The 26,125-nt window shown below is 39.6% G+C and overlaps 1 protein-coding gene across 1 annotated transcript; it reads left to right on the forward strand.

The window, feature by feature from the left end:
* The first annotated feature begins 9,701 nt into the window (after nucleotides 1–9,701).
* On the forward strand, nucleotides 9,702–25,846 carry LOC146309941 (platelet endothelial cell adhesion molecule-like). The gene is given in 16 exon segments (XM_084744272.1): nucleotides 9,702–9,886; nucleotides 9,996–10,022; nucleotides 13,044–13,337; nucleotides 14,098–14,394; nucleotides 14,488–14,748; nucleotides 17,344–17,631; nucleotides 19,036–19,332; nucleotides 19,408–19,686; nucleotides 20,895–21,027; nucleotides 21,168–21,235; nucleotides 21,407–21,460; nucleotides 23,336–23,425; nucleotides 23,549–23,605; nucleotides 24,164–24,186; nucleotides 25,482–25,607; nucleotides 25,609–25,846. Coding segments are annotated over 16 exon segments (2,397 nt in total). The 5' UTR covers nucleotides 9,702–9,828; the 3' UTR covers nucleotides 25,654–25,846.
* Nucleotides 25,847–26,125: the final 279 nt, after the last annotated feature.

The following is a 26,125-nucleotide window of genomic DNA, read 5'->3' on the forward strand; positions in this document are numbered from 1 at the left end:
TTGCCATTCAGTGTAATCTGTTACTCCCCAAGCCCGTTCAGGAGCAACAAAAATCCAACCAGTAAACAGAATATTTTATTGTGTCGCCCTCTGAGGTTGGAGCTCTGACAATAGGCCTGCATGACGGATCATGAGGCTTCTCATCGCCTCCCCTCGTCGCTGTGCAGAATATTCTTGACTCTAGTGTGTCAGCACTTTACTTTGAAGATGAACCAGCATCCGTCTCATGATGTATGAGAACCCAAAGAAAGACACTGCTCTCTGGAGAGCCTCTGTTCTGAGAAGGCTATTTAGAGCGTCTCCTTCCCCAACGCTCACACCGCTGTTTCCTTGAGGCTCTTCGTCGGCAGTTTTCCTGTCTGATTCTACATGGATCTTCGAATGTTTGAATCGGATGAAACTATCAAAGTTTTGTTTCTGATTGTGGTACTTTATTTACAAAAATGGCAGTGGATGTGAGTGGATATTGGCTTGTTTGCATGAAACCCACAGCCCCACTTTCATCAGACAAACTACTTCATATTCAGAACTGAACAGAATTGGACAGAATGGAAAAATTGCCCTCTTGGATTCCCCTCTGATAGATAAAAGTGCCCTTTAGAGACCAGTGTCCAAGACAACATAATAAAGAGCCCTAATGGTGCCCTTCCAGTGGACAAACCATGATACACTGCCCTCTGGAGTGCCCTTCCAATGGCAAAATGTGAAGCATCCTCTTTGGTGCTCTCCAGTGCCAAAAACGTGATGTAACGCCCTCTTGAGTGACCTTCCAGTGAAGAAAACGTGATAAATTGTGTCACAATTTTTGGCAGGCTGGTGCCACACTGCATACAGCTGGTGTCCTTTTTTATTTTGTTTTGCCCCTGCCCCTCAGACAGCTTGAGTGCATCACTGCAAGTAGTACATCCATGATCACTTCTGAGCTAAAGTGCAATGGCAGTAAGCCACTGCCTTACTGTGGAGGCCTATGCTACTGTATTTTAACATCATTCATAATTTACTTGGATACTATTTCAGACATGGAGTTTAGGGAGTCAAGGCCCTAGTCTTCTCCTTCATTTGTTTTTTTTTTTCTTATTTATTCATTTACTGTTTTGCAGTTGAAGTTGCCATGATAGTGAAAAAAAAAAAAATGCAAATATGAAATCATTTTTTCTATCACAAAAATGCATTTTTCTCAGATTTTTGTTTGAAATGTTGATCAAACTGAGTATCATTCAAGTGCACTGTAGAATTAGTGCCATACAAATCCTAATATTAACACATTTTCTTTTTCATATTTTCTAGAAAATGTGGTTATAATTTGCATTACATAACATTAGGATAGAAACCTGGCTAAAGTTTTAGAGATGTCAGCCTTGAAGACCCTCTCTTTTTGCCCGTCTAATGACACAAAAGCTGTTTCAGAAGAACTGATTGAGTTACAGGGCAATTAGAAATGTTCTTTGATGCCTGCATAATAGATTTTGAGAGTCACACAGATGCGTTCCTATCTCTGCCTCTGTGTGTCTCACCAGGATCTGTAACAGAACAGCACTCCTGGAGTGCACTGCTCAAGGACACTTCAGCAGGGTGGATCTAACAACAAAAAAAAGGGAGAGAGATAAAAAGAATTAGGCTCATGTTCAAACCAGCATGTGAACAGATGAGGCCATGGATGCAGGTTTTTGTGGGGAGCGAGCACACAGCGGGCCCCTCAGAGCAATGGCCCCCTGCGGTATTTCAGATGGAGCTGTCCACATTCTGCACGCCTTGATGCATGCGCTGCATCGAGGAGCGACAAGCGGAGATTTGAAGGCTGGCTGTGCCGCGATGCACACATCCGTTAATGTTCCTCAGTACGGAACAATGAGCATGACTTTTCTTCATGTCACCTCTGCTTCATTGTCCTACTGTAAACCTGCTGCTGTTCCAGGAACCTGGAGCATTGTCTGATTCTCCCCAGTAACCCTGAGAGAGTCGATGCAGAGAGCCTGTCACAGCCAAGCCTCTCAGATCATTTATTATTGATTCAGCAGACATGAGGTGGGTGGAGCAAGGAGGGCAGAAAGAGACAGAGAGAGAAAGTCAGTTATAAGACTTACAACCTTGATTCCCAAGAAGTTGGGCACTGTGTAAAACAATAAAACATCAATAAAAACAGATCCTGCAAATCCTTTTTATCTTGTATTCAACTGAATACAGTACAAAGACAATATGTTTAACTGAAAAATGTTATTGTTTTCTGTAAATATATACTCATTCTGAATTGGATGCCTGCAACTTATTCCAAAGAAGTTGGGGAAAGGGCAACAGAAGACTGAGAAAGTTGTGCAAAGTTCCAAAAACACCTGTTCATTAAAAGATTCAAAGAATCCAGAGAAATCTCTGCACTTAAGGAGCGAGGCTGACAAACAACATTCAACACCTGTGACCTTTGACCCCTGAGACAGCACTGCATTAAAAACCTCCTTCCAGACTGATTGTATAAAGGATACTACATGGGCTGCTGTCAGTCAAACAGTTTGTTGCTGCATCTACAAATACAAGTTAAAACTCTACCATGTGAAGGAAAAGACATCCAGAAACTTCTGACTTCTCTTGACCTAAGCTTGTCTGAGATGGACTGATGGAAGGGTGTTGTGGTCTGACAGGTCCTCATTTCAAATTGTTTTTAGAAATCATGGACATTGTGGCCTCATATGCTGCCATCCTGCTTATTTCAACAAGACAATGACAAGATACATTCTGCATGTGTTACAACGTCATGGCTTCGTAGTAAAAGAGTCCAGGTACTAGACTGACCTGCCTGCAGTTCAGACCTGTCTCCCATTGAAACCCTGGAGACACCTCGGCACCTGAAGTCATACAGTATATCACGCAAGAATGGGGAAAAACTTTGCTTTGAAGACAGTTAGTGTCCTCAGTTCCCTTATTGACTGTTGTTAAAAGAAAAGGTGATGTAACACAGCAGTAAACATGCCCCTGTACCAACATTTCTGGAATGTGTTGCCTGCATCAAATTGTTCTGAAAAACAATGAAGTTAATCAATTTGAACATTAGATATCTTGTTTCAATACCGTATTCAGTCAAATACAAGTCAAAAAGGATTTGGAAATCATTGCATTCTGTTTTTATTCACGTTTTACACAGTGTTCCAGCTCTTTTTGCATGCATTTATAGAGAAATAATTGTTGTGATACTTGTAGACAGAGTGGAAGAAGGGAAAGGAGTGAGAGGGTGAAGAAGACAAAAAGTAGGAATGAAAAGTAATTTAAATAAATAAGTGAAACAGGACATTTATGACACTTGAATGGTCAGACAGATGGAGTTGAGGCTGGGCATGAGGTTGTGTGGGACAGGTAGCCTCAAAGCTTTGCCTTGTATCAACACACTCCCTGCCTCCTGTAGGCTGTTGCGCCAGAGGCAGAAACATCTCCATGTCATCCCTCATCAACAGTGTTCCCAGTCTTGGTTCATCCAGCCCGGTATGAGGTGCAGAAGCTCTCTGGGGACTCAACTGGCTGCAACTCTGTCAAAACAGACCATGCCAGGGAGGGGAAGATAGAGAGTAGCTCTGTGAAGTAAACATTCGGCTGCAGGTCAGTCAGTCAGATAGATATGCAGACAGCAAACTAAGAAGATGAAGGTCTTTTATACAATGTGGGGTGATTGTGTGCTTAAAATATGAAAAAAATATCACAGACTGTCCTTCTGTTAGTATAGAGCGACAAAGTCTATATTAAGGTGAGGTCAGGGTAGATGTAGAGGTCAACAAAACTTCGTACTTGAAAAGAGGAGACAACTGTCTGTTTCCTGTTTCAAACTGACAGTTAAGGTTAGTTTTTCTTTAAGCATGACTACGATCTTTCCCTAAACTTGGCCATGGGTTTAATATTGTCACCATGATGACAAAACTCCACTTACCTTAAAGGATCTTAAAGGTGTCGGGTTTAGTGGCAGTGTACTTGCAGATTGCAACCAACTCATCTCACCCTCCCCTTCCAAGCATTTAGGAGAACCACTGACACAAATATCAGGGCTATTGATACTTATGTCAGTGAGGTGAACTTACAGGGGTGTAAAACATGAACGGTATGTAGAGCCAGTGTTTGGTTTGTCTGTTATGGGCCACTGTAGAAACATGGCGGCTCAACATGACAGTCTCCATGGAAGAGATCCACACCCTCTATAGGTATAAACATCTCATTCCAAACTATTGCAAACAAAATGATTCATCATTAAATAATACATAACTCTTTTTTAGAATTTATAGAATTTCTAATGGCTAGTTCATAATTAGTCAATGAAGAAACATGTGAGTGACAAATCAGGAACAACTTGAACACTGATGAATCATTAACAAGCTCTTCCTGAATAGTTCCTAATGCAAGACTACATAGCACATAATGATAAGTTACTGAAGAAAAGACTTGGAGATCCTATATTAATGAATGATTAGGTAACCACTTCTTTATGAGTGGTACCTAATTTACTAATTTAATTTACTGAACCAGATGGAAAAAGACACAAGTAATGACTCATTAATTACCAATCACTTAAACATTATTTACTATTTTTACATCCCCTGCAGTAAAGTGATACATAATGCTGAGAAGTTGCTGAGTGCTGAATTATTACTTAATCATTATCTATCCATTAGTTACTCATTTTGCATCCTATCCAGTAAAGTATGCATTATACTAGGGTAGTCAATGAGTACTTAATCAACACCAAATCATCATTATCTACTATATAGTGCAGCATTAGGAATTATTCAGGGAGTTCTTCTTTATGATTTATCAGTTTCTAAAGATTCTAAAGTTAGCCCTCATTTGTTCCTGCTTCTTTATTAACTAATTATTATAGTAACCTATAGCAAGAATAACATTTGATTAGGACTTACTCATTAATTTATTGTTCCTCATTCATTCACTGGTAACTACTCAAATTTGTGTGTATTTTATTGTAAAGTGTCACTGTGTTTGAATTGCGCTGTTCATGTATTCACATGTTAATACTATGCAGTGTGAATATTTCACACAGCTTTGTCAATAACAAATGACTCAACACTGAAAGGAACAAGTTTAGATGAAAAGAATTTGGGTAAGTGATTCTTTCTGTGAGGAAAACTTCAAGGACACAATAAATTAGTCGCCATTAGTTCAAAGTTAGGGCTTGTGTCTTCATGCATCACATATATCACTGCAGTGGCTAAATCTCATCATGCTTGGATTCATATTACAGTGTACAGTGGAAGCCCACACCCAGGACCTGTTTGGAAAATCTGAATGCTGGCTGTACAGAGCTCGGGACAGAGACATCAATCACATTGGTGCCCTAGATCCACTGAAAACAGAGGGTGTCAGTGGTCCTAGCATGGCCACCATCAATCACTCCATTCAATGCAACACACTCTTTACAGTTATGAAAATACAGTGTCCAGGCACTATCCTGGGCCATGCCAGCAGAATTAATCCATTTACAGGTGAGCTGCTTCCTCTTCGAGTATGGAGAACAATGGGAAACCTACCATATGACCTTAGTTCTTATACAAGTGGTGAGTGAGCATGTGTGGAAAACTAGTAGATGGAGCATACTGAATTATTTTGTTTGAGTGTATCTGAGTGTGTGTACAGCTGATGTGGCCCTTTGTATAATAAAACTCAACCCTCTCTACAAATCTTTAACCAAGGCTGTTATTCAGTGAAAACAAGGAAGTGAGCAGATTATGGCTAAACAGAATTGTGCACAGCAGTGAGCTCAGTTATGAGGAGTTAGACTGTTTCCTGCAAAGGAAATTTGTGGTAGTGCTCTTAAAAACTATCACAAACATATCTGACACTGTTGACAGACCACTGACTCACTGGTGGAGGATACAGACCCATTGGTGAAAAAAAGGGGGGAGAAATAAAAGCCGTCAATCAGTCATTTGGTGTGTCACTCTGTAATAGTTCCCATCATCTAGCAACTGCAATAACAGTGAAAACTGGGGTTCACTTTCACAGATAAAGGTACAAATACAGATATTAAGTTGGGATACTGTGTAAACGTAAGTTAGTTTGCATGGCTTATAGAGAGTTTGGGAACCATGGCTCTGTTTCTTCCTCAAGCCATAATTCAGGTTCACCCAAAAAAAAATCCTGAACACAATGGTGTTTTCTCACGTTGTCAGCAACTATTTTCTAACAAGTATAATGTATTAGGAGAAATATTTCCTTTACACAGATTTAAGGAACGCTTCTCAACACAAAACCGCAAGAAATTTGGAGATTTTACCATCTATCATCCATAAAATCATTAGGGGGCAAGCCTAAAAACCAGCACTTTGATGCCTCAGGTGGCACTGCACTAAAAGCTGAAATAATTGTATTAAGGATATTATTACATAAGCTCAGGAACACTTGTCAGTAAGCACAGTTTGTTACTGCATCTACAAATGTAAGTGAAGAATTCACCATGCAAACCAAAAGACATATGTCAACAAAACACCACTGCCTTCTCAAGGACAGAGCTTATTTGAGAATATGAGGGTGTGTGTTAATGAATGGAGGCTTAGAATATTTTGTTAAAATCACAACACAAAAAGCATTTGAAAGAATCTTTTCTCGTATAGGGGAGTTATGGTCTCTCTACCAGTTAGGAGTCTCATTGCTTTATTTTGAAGGAGCAGCAGGTGAGATAGAGCTGACTGACTGATTTCTGCATAGAGAGAATTGCATATAGTAAATCCTTGTTCAAGTTGGCTTGAACAAACTGAGTTGAATGCTTTGAATTTTAGGACAATATCCTACTAGTTTTAAATGCCTCTCAGAAAGCAGAGTGAAGTGTGATGGACTTATTTCCAAATTCCACCTTTCTCACTTATCTTAATCCTTTCATCAACAGCAGGGATAACATGTCTGTGGAGCTCCTCGTGTGCTGTTGGAAAATAACCTGAGCAGACTCTTTATTGATTTGTGGTAGTATTCATGGTCCGATAGCGCAGTTTGTGTTGAAAAAACATGGTCTCCCATCAAGGTCACGTCTGTATCAGCTCTGCAGAAGATAAAAACGCACCTTCATACAGCCTGAAAACATTTGGTGTTTATAAAAATGTGGCACAGATGAAAGCGACTGGGAGCATCATGCAGATAAAGCTGCAGAGCAGAGCGTATGGGTTTTAAGGCACCTTTTTCCTGTTAGTCTTCAGCAGCTCTTAGTGGTCAAAGTTAAGCACTACACAGGTGCTGCACAGCAGTCCATGCTCGCGTACATCTGGAAAACTGAATACAAATGAAACCACCTTACCACTGTCATCTGTCATATTTTGTCATTCCACACATTACTGGTGATATTGTGATAATTATGCTCTGTTGAGTGGAGTGACTGTTCCCCAGAGGACTCCCATCGCCCAAGGCTTTTTATCTTATGGGTAAACACATCTATGAGAATTGCAGTGATTGTTGTGAGATTAAAGGGACAGTTTGGATTATTTGAGCAGGACTGTGTGAGCTGCTTATCCATAGTCAGTGTATCAGTAGATGGAAGCTAACATGCCTCCAGTTTGGAGAAGCAGAAGAGGATACCAGCACAGCAGCTAAGCAATGAACTGCTGTGGTGAGGGTCAGCAACAAAGTGTGCGCTATATTTAGAATATTTTCACAACTTGACGTCAGACAGCCTTTTCTGATGGAAAAACGTGGATATATAGGGAAAATATCGCTCTCACCGAACCAACCGAACCAAAAGTCATTTTACCTTGCAGAAAACAGGAGTTGCTGGTATACCACTGCTTTGATCTGTTAGTTTGCTTGTGTAATTGTGTGACTGTCAGTGAATCTTTTAAAACACAAAAGTCACACTATAACACAGAAAGACTAACAGATTGAGCCGGCAGTAGACCAGCAACTCATGTTTTCTGTATGTTAAAGTTACTCATTTTATCTATGGAGTTTGGTTGGTTTAGAGGGAGCGATATTTATAAAAGGCTGTCTGACATCAAGCTAAAATGCTGAACGTATTCTAAATATGGCATACGCTTTTTTAAGTGGTTAAAATTTGTTTTGTTGCTGACCTTGTCCTCGACTCGATAGGGGATTACCTGAACGATTGATATCCCCCAAATTGTAGCCGTGATGATTCAATCTAACATTCCCTTATGTTGTGTGTTTCTCCCCAAATTGCCCAAACACTTGATCATATATAAATCATCACCACACGCTCTGCAGTCAAAGCTTGGCAGTTTCTAAGATCTTAGTTTGTTTCTTATAAATGATTCAGCGGCTCCATCACAGTTTCATCTCACAGTTTTAACAAGAGGGTACTGAGCAACAGAGGAGAAGAGGATTATGGGCTGCGGGGTGATAGGTGGTGTTGTCAAAACACTGCTTGTTTTGATAGTGCTTATGCAAAATCTGTTTAATTATGCAATCGCTGGTTCCGTCCAAGTAATTTGATTGGACAAGAGGCATTCCATAAGTGCTGATACGGAGTAGTAGAGATTATACACAACGCTGGGACTTTTATCTACATCTATCACTCTGTTTTACAAAGAGACACCCTGTACAGTAAAGATTCAGGTCACGTGTGATCACTGTCACACACTTTTCAATCTGACAGTACACGGAGTAGGATACAAAGCAGCAGTTAACAACTTTTGAGCTATTAATCATGGAAAATACCCACACTTACGTGCCTATGTGTAATTTATTAGTATTAATTGAAATCAGGCTTAAATCACATATCTCATTTGCTTTCACATTACGAACAAACCACACTACAGTCCGCTTGGAAGCAGACCAAAAACATCCTTTTCAATAGGTCTCGATCTAGTTGTTTGAGCTACAGTGGTGTGAGTCTCAAATGTATAAGCATGAACATTCAATCCATCAAGAAGAGTGATCTGAAAACAGTCTTGAGGCAGTTTCATGGATCCATCCAGATGACTACAGGAGAGTTCAGCTGCAGTAACATGTACACCATGTACATTTATTCAATTATTTTTTTACAGGGTCCAGATTTGAAAAAAGTTAAGTGCCAAGGGGATGGAAATGTATATTTCCTGTCTAACCTGTAATCCTGAAAATCAGCCTCCAGAATGCAACCTAATCACAGCCATGCCGGTAGTGCGACAGCAGATACTCCTGTATCTCTTGCCAGACAGCAGCAGGGTGAATAGACTGTGGCTGGGGTGGATATTATGCTTTCATATGCAATTGTTGCCTACTTTTTTTCAGCACCATTAGCGTAGCTTTGTTTAATTTTTCAATAGCCTGTACACCTCGCCAAGCTGTTTGTTTAGATGAGTTGACTACTGTGTTCTGAATCATTCCACAGTCCAAGTTAGAGGGGAGATCCCATGAATTAAACAATCCAATGACAATCTAGCATATGGATTTTAAGAAAGACATAACTAATTAGTAAAAAGCAAAAATTAGAAAAAAAAAAACAAAAACATTCTAAACCATAAGTTTATGAGGCGTTTTACGGGGGCCTCGGTAGCCTAATGGTTAGTCCCTCTCTGCTGAGGGATCCGGTTTGGCTGAGGAGGTTTTTGAGGTCAAGAGGTTTCTTCAAGTCTCTCTGACATTGCTGTTGAAATGTCTCTTCCCTCATACACTAATAGTAAATGGTGGATTCCTGAGGAAGTAACAGCCATTTCCTGGTGAGGCAAGCAGCATAAGGAGTGTGTGTGATAAGACGAGGAACTCCCCCACACCACCACAGCCTACCAAGAGTCTGTCCTCCACACACTCCACCTCTCGCTTCCTACATCCCTCCCATGTCCTTCTGACGGCCCCGCTGGCCTCCGTCTCCTCGTCCCTCTGTAATTTTAATCTTACCGCCGAGAACCAGCATCACTCAGGATGGACTCGAGGCCCCCCAACCTGCTGCTGCTGCTTCTCACCTGCCTCCTCCACTTCTGTAAGGACGCACCGCTGTGCTGCTTCAAGGATAAAGGATGTTCCTTCAGTTAAGCCTAATCTCCTGATTCTCACCTGTTTTCTCTTCCCTTTTCTCTGCTTTTCTCCAGGCACAGGGCAAAGTGCCAGCGGACAGTGTAAGTAGAACTGCATTACACTATTCAGTATATCTGTGTCTTGTTTCAGAATTGTTCTAGAGGGTTGCAGTTTCTCCAACAATGAGACAGTTTCAGGTTATCCAGTCCTCTCTGTGTTAGACAGTAAAGCTATTTTTACCTCACACAGTTATTTTTTGCAAGAAGCGGGCATTGTATCATGCACTCCTGGCCTCTGTGATATTTTCAAGTCTTTAGTGAGATTCACTGAAGCTATTTTTGGAGGTGTAGTCACAGGTGAGGCCATGTAATCTTTCAGATCAGCATGAGTTTGAATGAACTTCCCAAATTTTTTGAAAGGCTTCCATGAATTTGAATTAATATGCTAATTTCTACTTGTTTTTTTTTTATCTTGTGTCAGGGTTTAAATGAAGCTCTTAACAAGGTGGCTATTGAAGCAGGTGATGTCTGGAAAGAAAAATTCAACATTTTGTGAAATGCACTTCTTGCCAATAGTTAAATGAAAAGATTGATACCACTGTCATGTCTGTCTGCTCAACAGGGCGACCAGCTTTGGAATGATTTAGTTTGGAGTGAGGAATCGGTGGTGTCATGAGTGGGTGCATTTCATGAGTGGGCCTTCTGTGACATTACCCACCAGAGGGCTCGCAGTCATTCCTTAACCCCAGTAATTTCCTTTCAACAGTTCAGTTCAGCAGCCAAATCTGACATTTTAAAGCATTTACAAATGAAAAGCTCAGTCAATAATCATGGTCAGTGATGAATTAAGTATGACTGATCAGTGTACTTGCGAACTCCCTCAGGGGACCAAACCTAACCAAGCTATCTTCCTTAAGAAAACATTTGAGAGACTGACTTCCTGCATTATACTGGATTTTTTTTTTTTTTTTTTTTATTTTGTTACCAAAAAAAAGTCAAGGAGAATGTGAACCAGGCTTTTATTGGGATCATTGTGGCCTATAATGCCTGACGGTCGCTTTTTTTTTTTTTTTTTAAACAAATTGTTTAAAAAAAAATTTTTTTTTTTAAACAAATTGAATAAAACAGCACTCTGTTCTGAGTGTTCAAAGTAACCTTAACAAAAAGCCTCAGGATTACAAAAATTCTAACAAAGCACGTTTTATTTGCAAATGAAGAGGAGCACTTGGGAGGGTATTACACAAAGAAACCAAGTCTTTTTGGTGCTCAACTTCAACCAAAACAGCAAGCACAAAATTATGAAATATAAAAGTGCACATAGCATTGATAAATGTCAATGACAAACCATGTGATCTTTTAAATACCCATGACACAATAAAAAAAATCCAAATCCAAAATAGTAATGAATAATAAAAAATTGAGCTGGTTCACTGAGGGACTGTTATGATTGGTTGAAGCTACAATGATTATCAAATTTGCAGAAAAGTTGCAGTAATTGGACAAAATTACAAGGTCGTGCAATATTCACAGGAGAGGCTAAAAACAGTCACACCAGTGTTTCTCCTGTAATTGTACAATACAGTGTGGGCCACCAGGTCAAAGGTAACACCCACCAGGCCCACATTTTTTATTTAATTTATTTATTTTTTGTCAATGGCAAAAATAACACAATTATCCTTTCAGAGATTAATGATCATGCACACTGTGTTTGTGATGTGCTAATGTTTTGCAAAAGTCGCAGGTTACACAGTTTCTTTTTATGCAATAAATGCAGTGCATTTCTGTCCTTGACAGCACTTTGTTTTAAGTCTTAAGTACACTGAGAGGACAAAATATTGAAGCCTGATATAAAATGCAGACCGCCTGCTGCTCTCGCTGACCAAAACTGACGGCGTCAATATGCCATCCTGCAGGCCTAGTCTGTTTAGGTTTCTGTGTGTATCACCAGGCCTGGAAAACAAATAGACAAACAGACACTGACATAGACATAGATATTGTATGAAAAGTAAATGAAGGGGGAAAATAAGCAGTCAATACCGCAGGATAATTTAGAAAAGTACGATTTAATACTACTTAAGTAGATTTTTTATGTATTTGTACTTACAGCATTATAATGTTTTACTTTTATGCCATATTTGATCACATATCTGTACTTTCTATTCCTTACAACAGGTTCATTACTTTAATGCAATGTTTAATGTATTTGGGATTTTTTTCTTTCTTTCTTTCTTTTTGGCATCATTGCGTGCCACCTTCACAACGTCATGGCTGATTTCAATCTAAATGGAGGGGACAGTAACACATAGAAAAGACAGTTCTTTAGTGTACCTATCAGTGCATATCACGCACCACAGACCTAACAAGACAAAACAAACAGAGAGGAAGACAGAAAGAGCCAGTAGACATGTCCTTCAAAGGGCAATTCTTTACTTTTATACTTTGAGTACATTTCAGAGGCTGTACTTTTTCACTTTTCCTTGAGTCAAGAAGTTAAATCAGTGCTTCTTCTTTAACCTTTTTTTTCACACAAGTATCTATACTTCTACTTGAATACAAAATGTGTGTACTTTTGTGTATATCTCTGATTTTTTTTTCCTGATAAATAAGAGTTGAGATAAATAGCCTGCCTGTCATTGATTGACCCCTCTTAAGTCCCACCCCTTTTTGCCAAATAGTTTTTTCTCTTCTCAGCGCACCTAAGGTTCTGCCAGAAACCTGCCTCTACAGGAGTCCGAACTAACAGCAGTATACTTTCAAGATGTGGACTAAGTGATTGTTTGGTAGCTGTTGAGGCAGGTTACACTGCTGTTGTTGCTGAGGGAGAGCAGAAGCTGGGATAAATCAACACAGCTCTCCCAGGAGGGAGGAGAGGGTCAGACGCTGTTTGTTGAAGCTTTTTCCTTCCTTCAGCAGCTCCTGCTTAGTCTGCAGCAGACTGGTGGTCAGGGAGGGCCTTCCTTCAGACTTCACCTTCATTGTGCAGAGAATAATAGATTCTCACTGTTGTGTTGTTTTATTGGATCACTCCCTGACATTGGTTTTACTTAAAGGAGACATGCAAACCCTGCTGGCATTATTTCTCTCTAATGCATGTGCATGTTTTTGTGTCATTTGGATCTGCAGCTTACACTATAGACACCGTTGGCCTTGCGATCCTGCCCAGCAGCACAGTCAAGAGCGGGATACCCGTGACCCTACGCTGCCATGTAGTCGTCAGCCAGGTCAACATGCCTAACCTGACTCATACCTTCCAGCTTACACGGGATGACGTCTCCGTCCACTCCATTACCACCACAGAAGAGTCGATCATATATGAACTCAGCCCAGCCAGAGCAGCTGACTCTGGAAACTATGAATGTCGGGTCACTGTCAGGGACAAGAACAGAGCCAGCATCAGCCAAAAACTCGACGTCACAGGTACAAACCATTTCCCAAAAAGTTTGACAAGGGTAGAATAATGTAATATAAACTGAAAAATGTAATTATATAAACAAAATTATTCCATATATAAGGGCATATGTGGCAAAAGTCAACATAAATTAGTTGGACAAAACCAATTGTGTTTGAGTGATTGACATCGCAGCCAACTATGTTTTTAGATTTTAGACTAATTTCCAGCCTTCTACATTTATAAACAATTATTTCAGGCACCTTAAACTTTCTTGAGTTAAATATCAGTCACAGCAAACATTTTGGCTTGTTTTGCAAAAGTTAGTTTTTTAAAATACGTCCCCGGAGCTCAGTTCAAGGAACCTCCAACATGAGGCATTAGATAGAGACCTGCTGGCCAAACAATAAGCAAAGTTATTGTAGTTGCTGTAGAAATAGGTTTTGTTGGATGGATAGACCTTCAATGAATGTTTCAGCCTGGTGACAAACTTTCTAAGATTACAGCTATGCTAAAATGTGTTTGAGGTGCAAAATGGACAACGCAGTTACAGATCAGCAGCGCCTGGTTTGACAGTTTGATCTGTCTTATTAGCCTGTTGCGATGCGCTTGAAACATGCAATATAACTCATATGTGATTTTTCAAATCTGGACGCCCCTCTTTCAGTCATCGATCACTTCCCATATTAAATAAACAGTTGTGATTGTCATTTGATTATATGTGTACTGTTAGATCTGAACGATCGGTATGTAGATTAATGATGTCCATGGGGTTTTTTCTTTCCTTAGGCCTGCAAACTCCCATTCTGTCATTGAATAAGAATTCAACTTATGAGAGTGAGGAGTTTACAGCCACCTGTACTGCTCTGGAGGAGAAAGGATCCCTCACCTTCCGGTTTTACCAGAGATTTAGGAACGGAGAGCCTGAGAGGATAAAGCAGTCAGCAAACAGTGGGAACTCATCAGAGACCACACTGGTCCTGAGGCACGTTGGAGACAGCTTCCTCTACTGTGACTATGAGATCAATTTGGTTTCCGGGCCCAGGCGCTCCAACCGCAGCAACGAGATTCAAGTCATAGTCAAAGGTGATTAAATCAAGAGCTGCTATGTCAGTAATACATCATCAGCTTGGTTAAAGAAGGGGCGTGTGATTTATTATTGTGAGTTGTGTCTTGCAGGACTTCACATTACCCCAGTCATGAATGTGCTGCCCTCCTTGAATGTCGACGAGGGGGACATTATGGAGGTGGTCTGTAAAGTGGTGACCCCACCTACGGGCACTGAAGTGTACCTGAAGAAGGACAAGATGATCCTCATGCAAGCCCCAATCAGCCTCAGTCATCGATTCAGAGCACAAGAGGGCTTCTCTGGGGAGCTTGTGTGCAAGGCAGAGTGGGGGAGCGTGCAGAAAGAAACCTATCGTGTAATCACAGTCAAAGGCAAGAACAAGATATCCTCTTTATTATTATTATTTAATATGTCTAACATGACACGAAAGATACTACAAGGGATTTTTAACTCATTTTGAAATTTCTCAGTTTATTACTGGTGCCTCTATATGACCTACTTACGCAAACAAGACCATCAAGATCGGCTACTTCTTTATAATTGTTCTTAATGTCTGCCCCCTGAGACTGATTCTCCTTCAAATCAGATGAAACAAGTCTGTGTTTACATTTTCACAGGAAAATGTGGGGAGTGAGAAGTATGTTAGGCAATTAAAAAAGAACCAGGAGGATCATTTTATTTTTGACACTATATTTTGTGGTTTGTGTGAAAAAATATGCCACATATATGCTCGACAGAAATATAAACACAATACTTTTGTTTTTGCATCAATTTTTCGTTGAAGTAAAAGATTTAAGACTTCTAGATTTATTTCTCTCAAAATTGATTCAAAAGTCCATGTTAGCAAGCACTTGATAATATATGATGATAATGATAATCCATCCACCTGACAGCTGTGGCATACAGAGGTGCTGATTAAACAGCAGCATTCAAAGGATCCAAAAGGTTCTGAAGCACAACTGATCAATTTACAGCTTAAATAGTGCGAACAGACTAATGTTTTCATACTACTGTGTGCAAATTAGCAGTCGGTAATTGTTTAAACAGAGTTTTAAGTCGAATCCAAAGATGGGCGTAGCCCCAGCTAAGTCTAAGTCTAAGTGCCACACCCTCAACACCATGTTATGTTAACTAGAAAAGTACAAAGATACAAGTATGATAAAAATCACTTATTGCTTCATGCCCATGGGCTAACACCATGTCAAGGACATGATAACAGGCTCACAGAGCTCTCTCAAAGTAACTTTCTGAAAATACCAAAAGTATAAAAAATAAAACAGGCATCCGTAAAGTTAGACAAATTAGAGGAAACATGACAGATTCAGTTCTTTATTGAGGCCAAAGGGCTCCACTGTGTTCAGTGTGTGAATCCAATATGCCACTCTGGGAAGCAGTGACTTCATGATGTTACCACCTCTTGGAGAGGGTCACTTTTTTTTTTTGATTCCCCAGAACTTTAATGATGCTGCAGAGCTGTGTTAACCAGTGCATAATGTCGAGAAATAGCGTGATCCATATTTTGTGTCCGCAGTTTTATGTTCAGATATGCAAATGTTTAAAAGGTCTTTTCATTTTGCAAATATAAACCAGACCACAAGAACATTTCTGCAAGTAGACAACACATGTGCTACTGCAGTTAATGAAAGATTTGATGTAATATTTTTTCACCAGTATGGAATGAGGATGAGTGTGAAGTGTCAGATGAGTTAGAAGATTGCGCACAGTGTCCACAGCGGTATAAAAGTGGTTGAGAAAGTGGTTTTCTAGTATCAGAATGAACCAGTCTGTCTCTTAGATTGCTGTAGCATTTGAAAGTGATCATGGGAGGCACAGAGCTGATGTTATTTAGAGATGGGTCAGTTTTGAGAACAGAATGTTTAGTATAATATATTTTACTCTGCAGTCTCAAAAACTGGCCAAAAGGAATATTGCACATGAGGTGTTTTGGATGGTTACTCTCAGCTTTAAGAAGCGTGTTTCTGTGTAAGGGTTTAAGATAGATTGTAGTGTCAAAAGTGTGGTTGTTTCCCCTGTGGAGTGTTAGGTCTAAGAAGTGGACAAAGGTTTCATGCTGCTCCATAGTGAAAGATAGATAGTTGGTGGCAGAATTCATATATTTCAAAAAGTCTCCTCTATCACCTCTCCGAATGACCCTTTTTCTACTAAGCAGCAGGATTATTGCACAGATGTGCCTCGGACTGGTCACAATAAAAAGTCATTCTAAAATGTGCGATTTGATTTTTGATTTATTAGGCACTGAACTATTCACATACAGCTACAAATACTAATTTTATTCCCCAGGAAGGAAAAGTTATGACCTGCCCAACTCTGATTCTGATTGGCTAGTTCAAATTGCCTTTGTTGGTTAGGTTTTGGCATGAGCAGTGGTTAGTTAGTATTAGGGTCAGAATATTAGGCTAACCCAATCAGAGTCAGGGTAAAATAAGTCAATATTTGTTATCCAGTGTGAAATAGCTATAGTTCAGTGTCTAATAAATGTCTTTCTTCAAAAACAAAATTGCACATTTTAAGGCCTTTTCACACCAGACACCTTTTTTTTCCATGAGATTAATTCAGATTAATTCTGTTTTTTAATATTTCATGGGGGGCAGAGGAGGAGAGAGAGTGGCAGAATAACATGCAGTAAAGGGCTGTAGGCAGGAGTCAAGGGCTGCAGAGCCTCAGTACATGGAGAAAACGCTCTACCAGCTGAGCTACCAGGCCTCCCCTGTAATCATGCTGTCTAATAAGCATATCTATATGTCACACCTGACAGGTGGATGAATTATTTCGGCAAAGGAAAAGTGCTTACTAGCACAGATTTTGAGAAATTTGTGAACAAAATTTGAGAGAAATAAACTTCATGAAAAATGGGAGCAAAAACAAAAGTGCCGCATTTTATATTTTTGTGTATGGAGTGTATGTACATTGCATAATGTCTGATTTCTGCTGTCACACCCCAACAGAGGTGTTTTCAAAGCCACGTCTGACTGTGCAGCCCACAGACATATTTGAGGGAGAAGTCTTCAAACTGATCTGCTCTGTATCAGTTTATGTTCCTGAGAAGATCAACAATAAGACCATGCAGTTCTCCATCTACAAAGACAACGTCAAAGTCGCCAGTTCGAAGATGTACTCTACTGTAGCACACCCTTCAAAAAATGGCAACTACACCTGTAAAGTGCAGGTGCAGGCTTCTTCTCTTAACCACAGTTTTGAAAAAGAAAGCCAAACAGTTGCTGTTAAAGCAAAAGGTGAGTCATCAAATGCAATTCAATTACACTTCATTTGATGTTTTTAGGCAGGGAGACCTCCTGTACCAGCAGCATGGCTCTAAGGACGGTAATGTCAGTCTGTCAGCAGTCGGTCCACCACTTTGGTCCAGATTCAAATATTTACCTCATGGATTTGGACAATTCTTGGACATGATTTCCAAAAAAAAAAATAATCCTAATGACATTTATGCTTCCATGACTTGTCCTTTAATGTCACCATGATAATGATAACGATAATGATGATGATAATGATAATGATGATGATAATGATAATGGCACCATTTGTTGTTTTTTCATTTAAATATCTTGACAGCTATAGGATGGATTGCCTGAGTTGTGGTTCTGACATTCATGTCTCTCTTAGGATTAACTGTAATCAGTAGAAGGGTCCTTTAACTTTTCATCTAGTGCCACAATCAAGGCAAAATTTCCCATTAGCCTCTGCTGTACTTTATGTTCAGTGCCAAGCATGCTAACACACTAATTAACTAAATTAAGATGGTGACATGGTAAACAGTGTACTTGCATAATATTATCAAGTTAGTGTTATTGTATTGTGAGCATGTTAGCCTGCTGACCTTAGCATTTAAACACCACTGTGCCTATAAGTACAGCCTCACAGAGCTGCTAGCAAGGATGTAGCCCTCTACATCGAGAACAAGACCTAAAACAATAATTATGAATATATCATTTTAAAAATCATTCTAATTCAAGCAGAGTCCACACCACAACTACAATGACAACAGTGGAGAACAGTATTGTTGGGGAAATTATTTGATGAATGATAGACACACTGACAGCATAAAATGTAATATACAACTTACTTATTAAATGCTTCTATAACATAATGTTAGGCTGCAAATTACACACAAACAAGTGCAAATCCACAATAGCTGCAACCAGCTATTGCAGCATACATATATGCAAACAAAAAGTACACTATTTTATTTGCGACATACTGCCAAACAGTCTTTGGTGCTGATGCAGTGTCTGAAGTTTGTTTGGTCCTTTTTGGCCCTGGTGTCCTCTTTGATGATTGTCAGGGTGGCATCAAACTGATGTTGACAGATATAAAAGCATGAATGACATATGTTTTCAAAGGACAACAACTCTTGTAGACACTGAGTGTTGGATCCTCCTACCTCCTCTTGTCTTTTAAGAATTTCATGAGCCCATGTCCTTCTGGTTTTCCTTTTGTTTCCCTGTGTAATGGACAGCAGCAACACGTCATACGCATTTTCCTAAGCTGCTGACTCATGCTTGGCATCATTCTTTACTGAAGATTATTGTTCATCAGCATGGATGCTCACATTGTGGACAGCCATTATTCTTGTTGTGTCCTCTTCTGGTGCACTGACCAACCGTTAATTATCTTATCCTCAGTTCATGCTTCAAAACCCGTGCTGAGTGTGGTCGGGGGTACGCTCGTGTTGGGAAAGCACTTCAAGCTGCTCTGTCACAGTGACAATGGCACTCTGCCTATCACCTACATCCTATCTGGCCCCAACAAGCTGCGTGAAGTCAGGGAGGTGAGCCAGCCAGGAGAGCGGGCCATCTTTAACTCCCCAGCTATCTACAAGGACTTAGACTTAAACAGCTTTATATGCCATGCAAGAAACAGCCGTCACGAGACAAGCACGACGGATCCAGGGCTGCTGCTACAATCTACCAACGTAATAGGTGTGTTGGGTCCGGGAAGGGTGACAGCACATTCAAAGAAAATTTAAGTGAATCTAACATGCACTTTCTTTGCAGAGCCTGTGTCAACACCAGTCTTGAGCGTGCTCCACGGCACAGACATCTCAGAGGGGCAGGACATGACTCTTGTGTGCTCTGTCCAGAGAGGCACTCTTCCCATTACCTTCACCTGGTACCACGCTGAGACAGAGGGCCCTCTCACTACTAAGACCTCCCAGAAACGGGAAGCATCCCACAAGATCCACAATGTCAGAGGAGAGGACCGAGGAGAATACTACTGTGTGAGCACCAACCAGGCCAACAACACCAAACAAAGCCACGTCATCACGATTGGAGGTGTGTTATATCTTCAGCCATTAGTAGTGATGGTGGTCATGGACATGTGTTCTCACATGTCTATCTTTGTGAGAACCAATCAGAATATTTGATGTTTTTATTTGGTGAGGTTATGATGCTTTGGAAATATGCCTAAAATTATCTTTTGATTTGATATCGACACATTTCTCATTCTGGGCCAAGTTATTTTTCAACGGTAACCTATAATGCTCATTTCCAGCACTATATTTTACTTTTGTGTTTTGGAGTAGCTTTAGATGATTCACAGTTCAAAAACACCCTTTTTTTTACCTTATACTAGCCCTTTATGCAGGTCAAAACTCTCAATTCAACCTCTGTCTGAAACAAGCCATTTCAGCTCCTGCCTCTTTAAGGACACCACAAACCAGGAAATATTAAATTCCTTCACAACTGAAAAGGCACTTTTCAATTTTATGTTTAAAATTAGAATATTTATGATTAAATCAATCAGAACTAAGTTAAGTTACATGTTATTCTTCATTTAGCTAACCTAGTTTAACAGGTGTTACACTGTTTTCGCTGGCCAGTCACATGATGTTATATCTGATCATTGGTTACTGAATGATTAGTGCATTGATCAGAGCTGTGGGTGGACCACAGAGGATTTTCAGATTTCAAAGCGTGCTGTGGCATTCTTAAATTTGGCAACGGCAGATATAAAGAATACAACACGTGCCAATGTCAACCTGTTGCAAGTGATTACTTTTATATATATATTTACTTCATTATTTGAAACTTTGGCCACAGATACTTGACAGAAAATAAAGATAAGCATAATTGGTCCCCTTTAAGGAATAAATAAATAAATTTCATAAAAACATTTTGTTGTTGGAAAAAGAGGTGTTTTTTATCATGCGGTAAAAACAGAAGACCATAAGGGTATGCAGATTGCTGATGTTTTTTGATTCAGCATTTATTTTAACATTAATTAATTAAGCAATAATGATTTTGAAATGGAAAGGTAATTCACATTTTTGACATTCAGTGCACACACTCATGTTTTCAGTGACTGCAGGAGCAGAATAGACTTACAAAAAGACTGAACTGGCCTTAACTCTGGCATATGAAATAACTATGTATGTGTACAACAAAGTGAAAGGTTATGTGAGAAGAGTTTGAATGCTGTGTTTTGTAATTAAATCATAACATAATTCATACCTATCTGTATATTTAATTCTGTTCTACAGTGAAACTGGCTGGCTGGAAGAAAGGTCTCATCGCAGCCTTCTGCATCCTGCTCATACTGGCACTGATCCTTGTTATCGCCTTTAGAAAACATCTCCTCCGATTTAAGAGGAGAAGAACTGGCGAGCTGTCAGTGTAAGTAACATTTCTCATGTTCTTATAAAAAGTCAGTGTTTTGAAGGTTATGTGAGTTACGCGGATTAGGTAATATGGTGACACCCACACAGTTTCCTGTTTTAAAAAGCTGATTGTGTTTTGTGTCCACTTTGTCTTAGGAAGTCAGCCAGTACCAAGGCAGAGCGTCTGAGCCTCACCCAGGCAGAGGTCAATGACGCTGCCAATGGTAAAGATACAAACACTGAACTGTAAATTCAAGAGCAAAACATGCATCCATAAAATAATTCAAACGTTTTCTCTTTGTCGGTTTCTCTGTCAGTCTTAAAACATTGAACCAGACATAGATCGTACTGATTCAGCAACTGACACCGGTGCTGTTTTTGTCTTCTCTGTGTAGTCACTCCAGGCATGATGGGAAAGAGTGTTTGGAGTGAACATGTTTCAGGCTCTGGTGAGTGCATGGACATTTTTTTTTAACTTCATTTGTACTTTTATTAAACAATAAGGCAGGTGTTATTTTGCATTTTCCATGTTGAGGCTTCCTGAGTCCTTCCCCTGTTAGATCTGTTCTCCAATAACAGCTGAGGAAGCTTTGTACTGCAAATAACTTTCTTCCTTTTCCTGTAAAAGCAACATATATGTCATATTTTAAGTTAGCTAATGTTGTAAAAGGCTACATACCCAGCTAGCTATTGTTGGTAAAACACTAGCTGTTACCTAGAATTAAATTTAGAAAACTGAAGATTTGTCACTTGTACAGGTCACACAGCAACATCTTTAAACCAACCTCAAAATCTGTTTTTCCTTTTCAACGTTTATGAGACCAGCACATAGTCTAAGTACAGGAAAAAGGAAAGGAGAAAGTTGACCAAAGTACCAAGTTTGTGCAACTGTTATTGGAGCACAGAGTGAAGAGTGGAGTGCGACTAAGGAACACTCAGTTGTCAACAAGTCCCATGGAAAGACCAGAGGCATTGTGTTAGCCTGTCTCTTGATACTTTCTGACTTCCCTATACAGTCACCCTCAGCTCTGAGCCCATTGGGTCCTACTGACAACGTAAATCTTAAAAAAACAAATGACAATAACCTGGTTCTTTTGTGTCTTAAATGCTCAGTAATTTCCTCCAACAGCTAGTCACTTAGTTTTTTTGCAAAAGTTATTCAAACAGGAGTAAAAAGTGCATTTGGGACTATTTGAGCATCCAGTGCAACAGTGTGGCTCATTTATTTGTTTTAATAGCTTCCTGACAACAACTGAGCTGTAAGGCACAGTAAAATAATATCTATCAGACTTTGGCCAAATAGATTCTATATGTTTTTAGTCTCTCTTCTAAATCTCAGACTGGTTTTTAGTCATTGCAGAGAGCTTTGTTAAATAAAAGGCTGCAAGACAGACCCTGGCCTCCTTGCTGTAGGACTAGTGAGTAATAATAGCTGGCTTACTATGTCTTGTGTTGTTGCACTTACTTTATTTTTGGTTGTGTCAGCAAAATTGTTCACTTACTGGTTTGTGATCATAACAAATGCACATCTATCCGTAACATTCCTTTTCCATACACGTGCTGGCTTCACTCGACTCAATTTGACTTGGCCTGTCAGCCCAGCATGGCAGGGATTTTCATCTCCATTACAACATGACTGACCGCTTGAATGTTTGTCTTTTAGCTAATATAATAATATAATATATGTAGATAAATATGTTTGATTTCCTATAACTTTTTTACACACAAGTCCCCCTTTTTTGTTATTTAAAAGCTTTTATTATGAAACAAGTTTTCATCAGCAGCAACTTAACCCAACTCCTATCTGGCTTAAAACGAACATTAAACAGTAAAATAAAGCAGATACCTGAAAGTACAAACACAGTTCCAGGAGAGAACTTCAAACCACAGAGATTCAGTTAGAAGCTACAAACACAGACATTTTTAAAAAACATCTTTCTTTGCTCTCCTGCACACACAAGTCTCACAATACACATTTGCTTGAGGGAAAGAAAGGGTGGTCTTCACAGGTTGGCTGCCATCGAAGTTACTGCAATACACTTGAGACAGGTTGGGCGCACTTTGGCCCTCCTCTGGAGAAGGTCCATCTCTCAACTCAGCACATTATAAGTGGTGATGGATATGCAAATCAGCATGCACAATTTGACTTGGCATGACCACAAGAGCCAATAGAAAAGCCTTATAAGTAAATTGTAAAACATACCAAACCTTAATATAATGTTGCTTTATATATTACTTATTTTGACTGCTATACTTTTTTTTATTTAAAATAATGTGAAATGAAGTTTAACTTTATGAATGTTTGTTACCACATTTTCCTGCAGAGTCAGAGGACCAGATAAGTGTGACCTCTCCGGAAAAAGCAGAACCTCAATACACTGAGGTGCAGACCAGACAGGCAGATCCTAACAGAGGTGAGTCTGCATCTAAATTTGAATATTTTTAGTGCACATTCAAAATGACAGGGGAAATTTACCTTTGCCATTTTGATGTTAAAAAAAAACCTGTTTAAAATAATTGTGTATTTGTTGTGACAGCTCCGGTGAAAAAGGGCACAGACACAGTGTACACCGAAGTGCGGAATTCCAAGCAAGGTATGACTAACATCCTGCTCTTCATTCAAATCCCACTTACGTTATATGTAGGCCAGCAAAAAAACAGAAAAGGGGCAAAGAAAAAGCGCCAGGAAACAGGTTCAGCTCTGACTGTAAACATCTGCATTGTTAGTGAAAGAATGTCCCATTAAAACAGAAGGCCCAGTCTCCAGGTGTCCACTTCCTGCTTTCGTCAAGGAGAACTTCCTGTTCTAACAATCAGAGCCAAACAGTGTGTACATCCGTTCAGATTAAGTGAGCAACGTGCTCCATTGTTTAATACTCATAAGGGAAACTCTTGCCCATTGTTCAGTCACTGGCTCCTAATAACTCCCAACAGTTTAAATGCCATCTGTATTCATACCAACAATGATGCAGCAGAAGTAGAGGAAAACACAATATCAGGCATGTTTTTCTGCACTATGTGTGGCGTGATAAGCTCCCAGTTTCCTGCGATCTGGGAACTGGTTCATGGGAGTGCTGATGACTATACAAGCCCTCCTTTAATCCTACACCTTCTTTGTTTCCTGAGCTCGTCCTCTCGCTTTGTTTTTGCAGATGTTCCGGAGCAGGCTGATGGTGTAAGTAGAAACACACACATCATCAACGGTGCATGCACACACTACAACGAGATAATAAATCACACTTATGAGGGGAAAAATATGCTTGAAAATTCATGTAACCTGGAACAAGTGTCAGTTTTGGTGAAAATTTACATCTGATATGGGTTTTGGTGATGGTTGCTGCAAAATGGCTCGACCACACCGCTTAAAGAGCAGCTCCCATGTCACGTTTCACCCACATGCACAAAAATCAGTATATGTATCATGTATCATTCTCAGACATAAAAAATAAGCTCTTGAGCTCTTGTTGCTCTCGTCATTTTTGCCATTTCCAAGTGTTTTATCTTAACAAACTCCTTCATGAGAATTAATCTGATCAACTTCATCTGGACACCATGGTGATGAAAAGTCCTAAAAAGATTATGTTTTGATTGTCCGGCGTAACTGTGTCATCAACTTTTGGTGGTTCACCATGACGCAGGAAGTTATTTTAACTTCAGTGTATTATACATTTGATAAGGCCCGGCCTGACATAGACACAGACATGACAATATCCAGTCATAGTTATAGTGCCATCAGGAAATGGTATGTTTTAGACTTGATATGTTCCTCTTAGCAGTCAGAATTTTAACTAGTTACATCCTTTTTTTTCCCACAAATTTTTGTTTTGTATTTATTTTGTTTGTTTGTTTGTTTTTGGGGAGAGTTGAATTTTTAAACAAACAGCACAAAAAAAATAATGATATGGTACATATCTATGATCATAATAATTATAATAATCATGTTGACATGCAATTACTCCGATGCAATTAGATTTTGGGGGAAGTCATGGTATGAACTGAATAATAAAAAGTAAAATATAAAACTAATAAAAATTAATAGATACAATAGATAGATATATATACATGTGTAAATGAACTGTAACTGCTATTTAAAAGTATCAACTATTGTATGGACAGTCCTAACAGAACTTGATGGGCTTCCACTAAATTTTAAAAGTTTTAGGAAAAACCAGACTCATAAAATAAAGTTTCACCCAACACTTATATGAGTTATCATATTTTGCTTAGTCTCACCAAAAAATATCAATGCATGACAGATTTGTGACACCTCTGAAACTGTAACTCTTCTTCTTTCTCTGCATATTCTCACTACTTTGTTCATCTCTATTCATGACGAATGAGTTGACGTCATGGTATGAATCACTGAGAGGTAATTCTAAGCAGTTGTGGTGTTGATGGGTTCAGTCCTTTCTTCACACAAGCTTCATATTTGTTTTTTAGTTTTTTTTTCATTTTGTCCCTTCTCAGCAGGGGTCAGTGGAGTATGCACAGCTGAATCATGATGTGGATCACCACACTGACCACGGTATCCATGGTGACCACAGTGCCCAGGACGACCACATAGACGAGATTGACAGCAATGTGGACAACTGCACTGCTGACCCTGGGGAATGAGAACATGAAATGCCAGACTGTTAGCTGACCAACAAGAATATTTATTCCCTTATTTATCCAGCCCGTTAATGCAGCTGGAGTCTCTTGTGCTGAAAGACATTAAACAGCCTCAAGCAACTATGTACTTTTTGTATTTTTGTAACGTTTTGTAACAAACATTCCACACTGTAAATTTACTTGCTTTGCCTGTGAAGAGCAAATAAAACGTTTCTTGTGTTTGAGTGAAGTGTTTCTCTTTACTTCATTGGTTGTTTTCTTGCCAAGACACAGAGAGAGGATGTGTGCTGTGTCCCCAAAGGAAAAGACATTCAAGTCTATATCCTTCCACTGATGGCAGCGCTGACAGAAACTGAATAGGAAGAGAAGTCTTTGAAGTGAGCGGGGCAGTGATGTTGCCTCTTTAGTGACGAGGGTGGGAGTACATTTGTCAGCCCCCTCTGCTGTGTGGCAGTCAGAGCTCTCTGTTTAAACCACCACCAGAGGACAGACTTCAGGCAGCG

The sequence above is a fragment of the Lutjanus erythropterus genome, chromosome 19 (genome assembly GCF_056507025.1).
Source record: "Lutjanus erythropterus isolate fLutEry1 chromosome 19, fLutEry1.hap2, whole genome shotgun sequence".
Taxonomy (NCBI): domain Eukaryota; kingdom Metazoa; phylum Chordata; class Actinopteri; order Lutjaniformes; family Lutjanidae; genus Lutjanus; species Lutjanus erythropterus.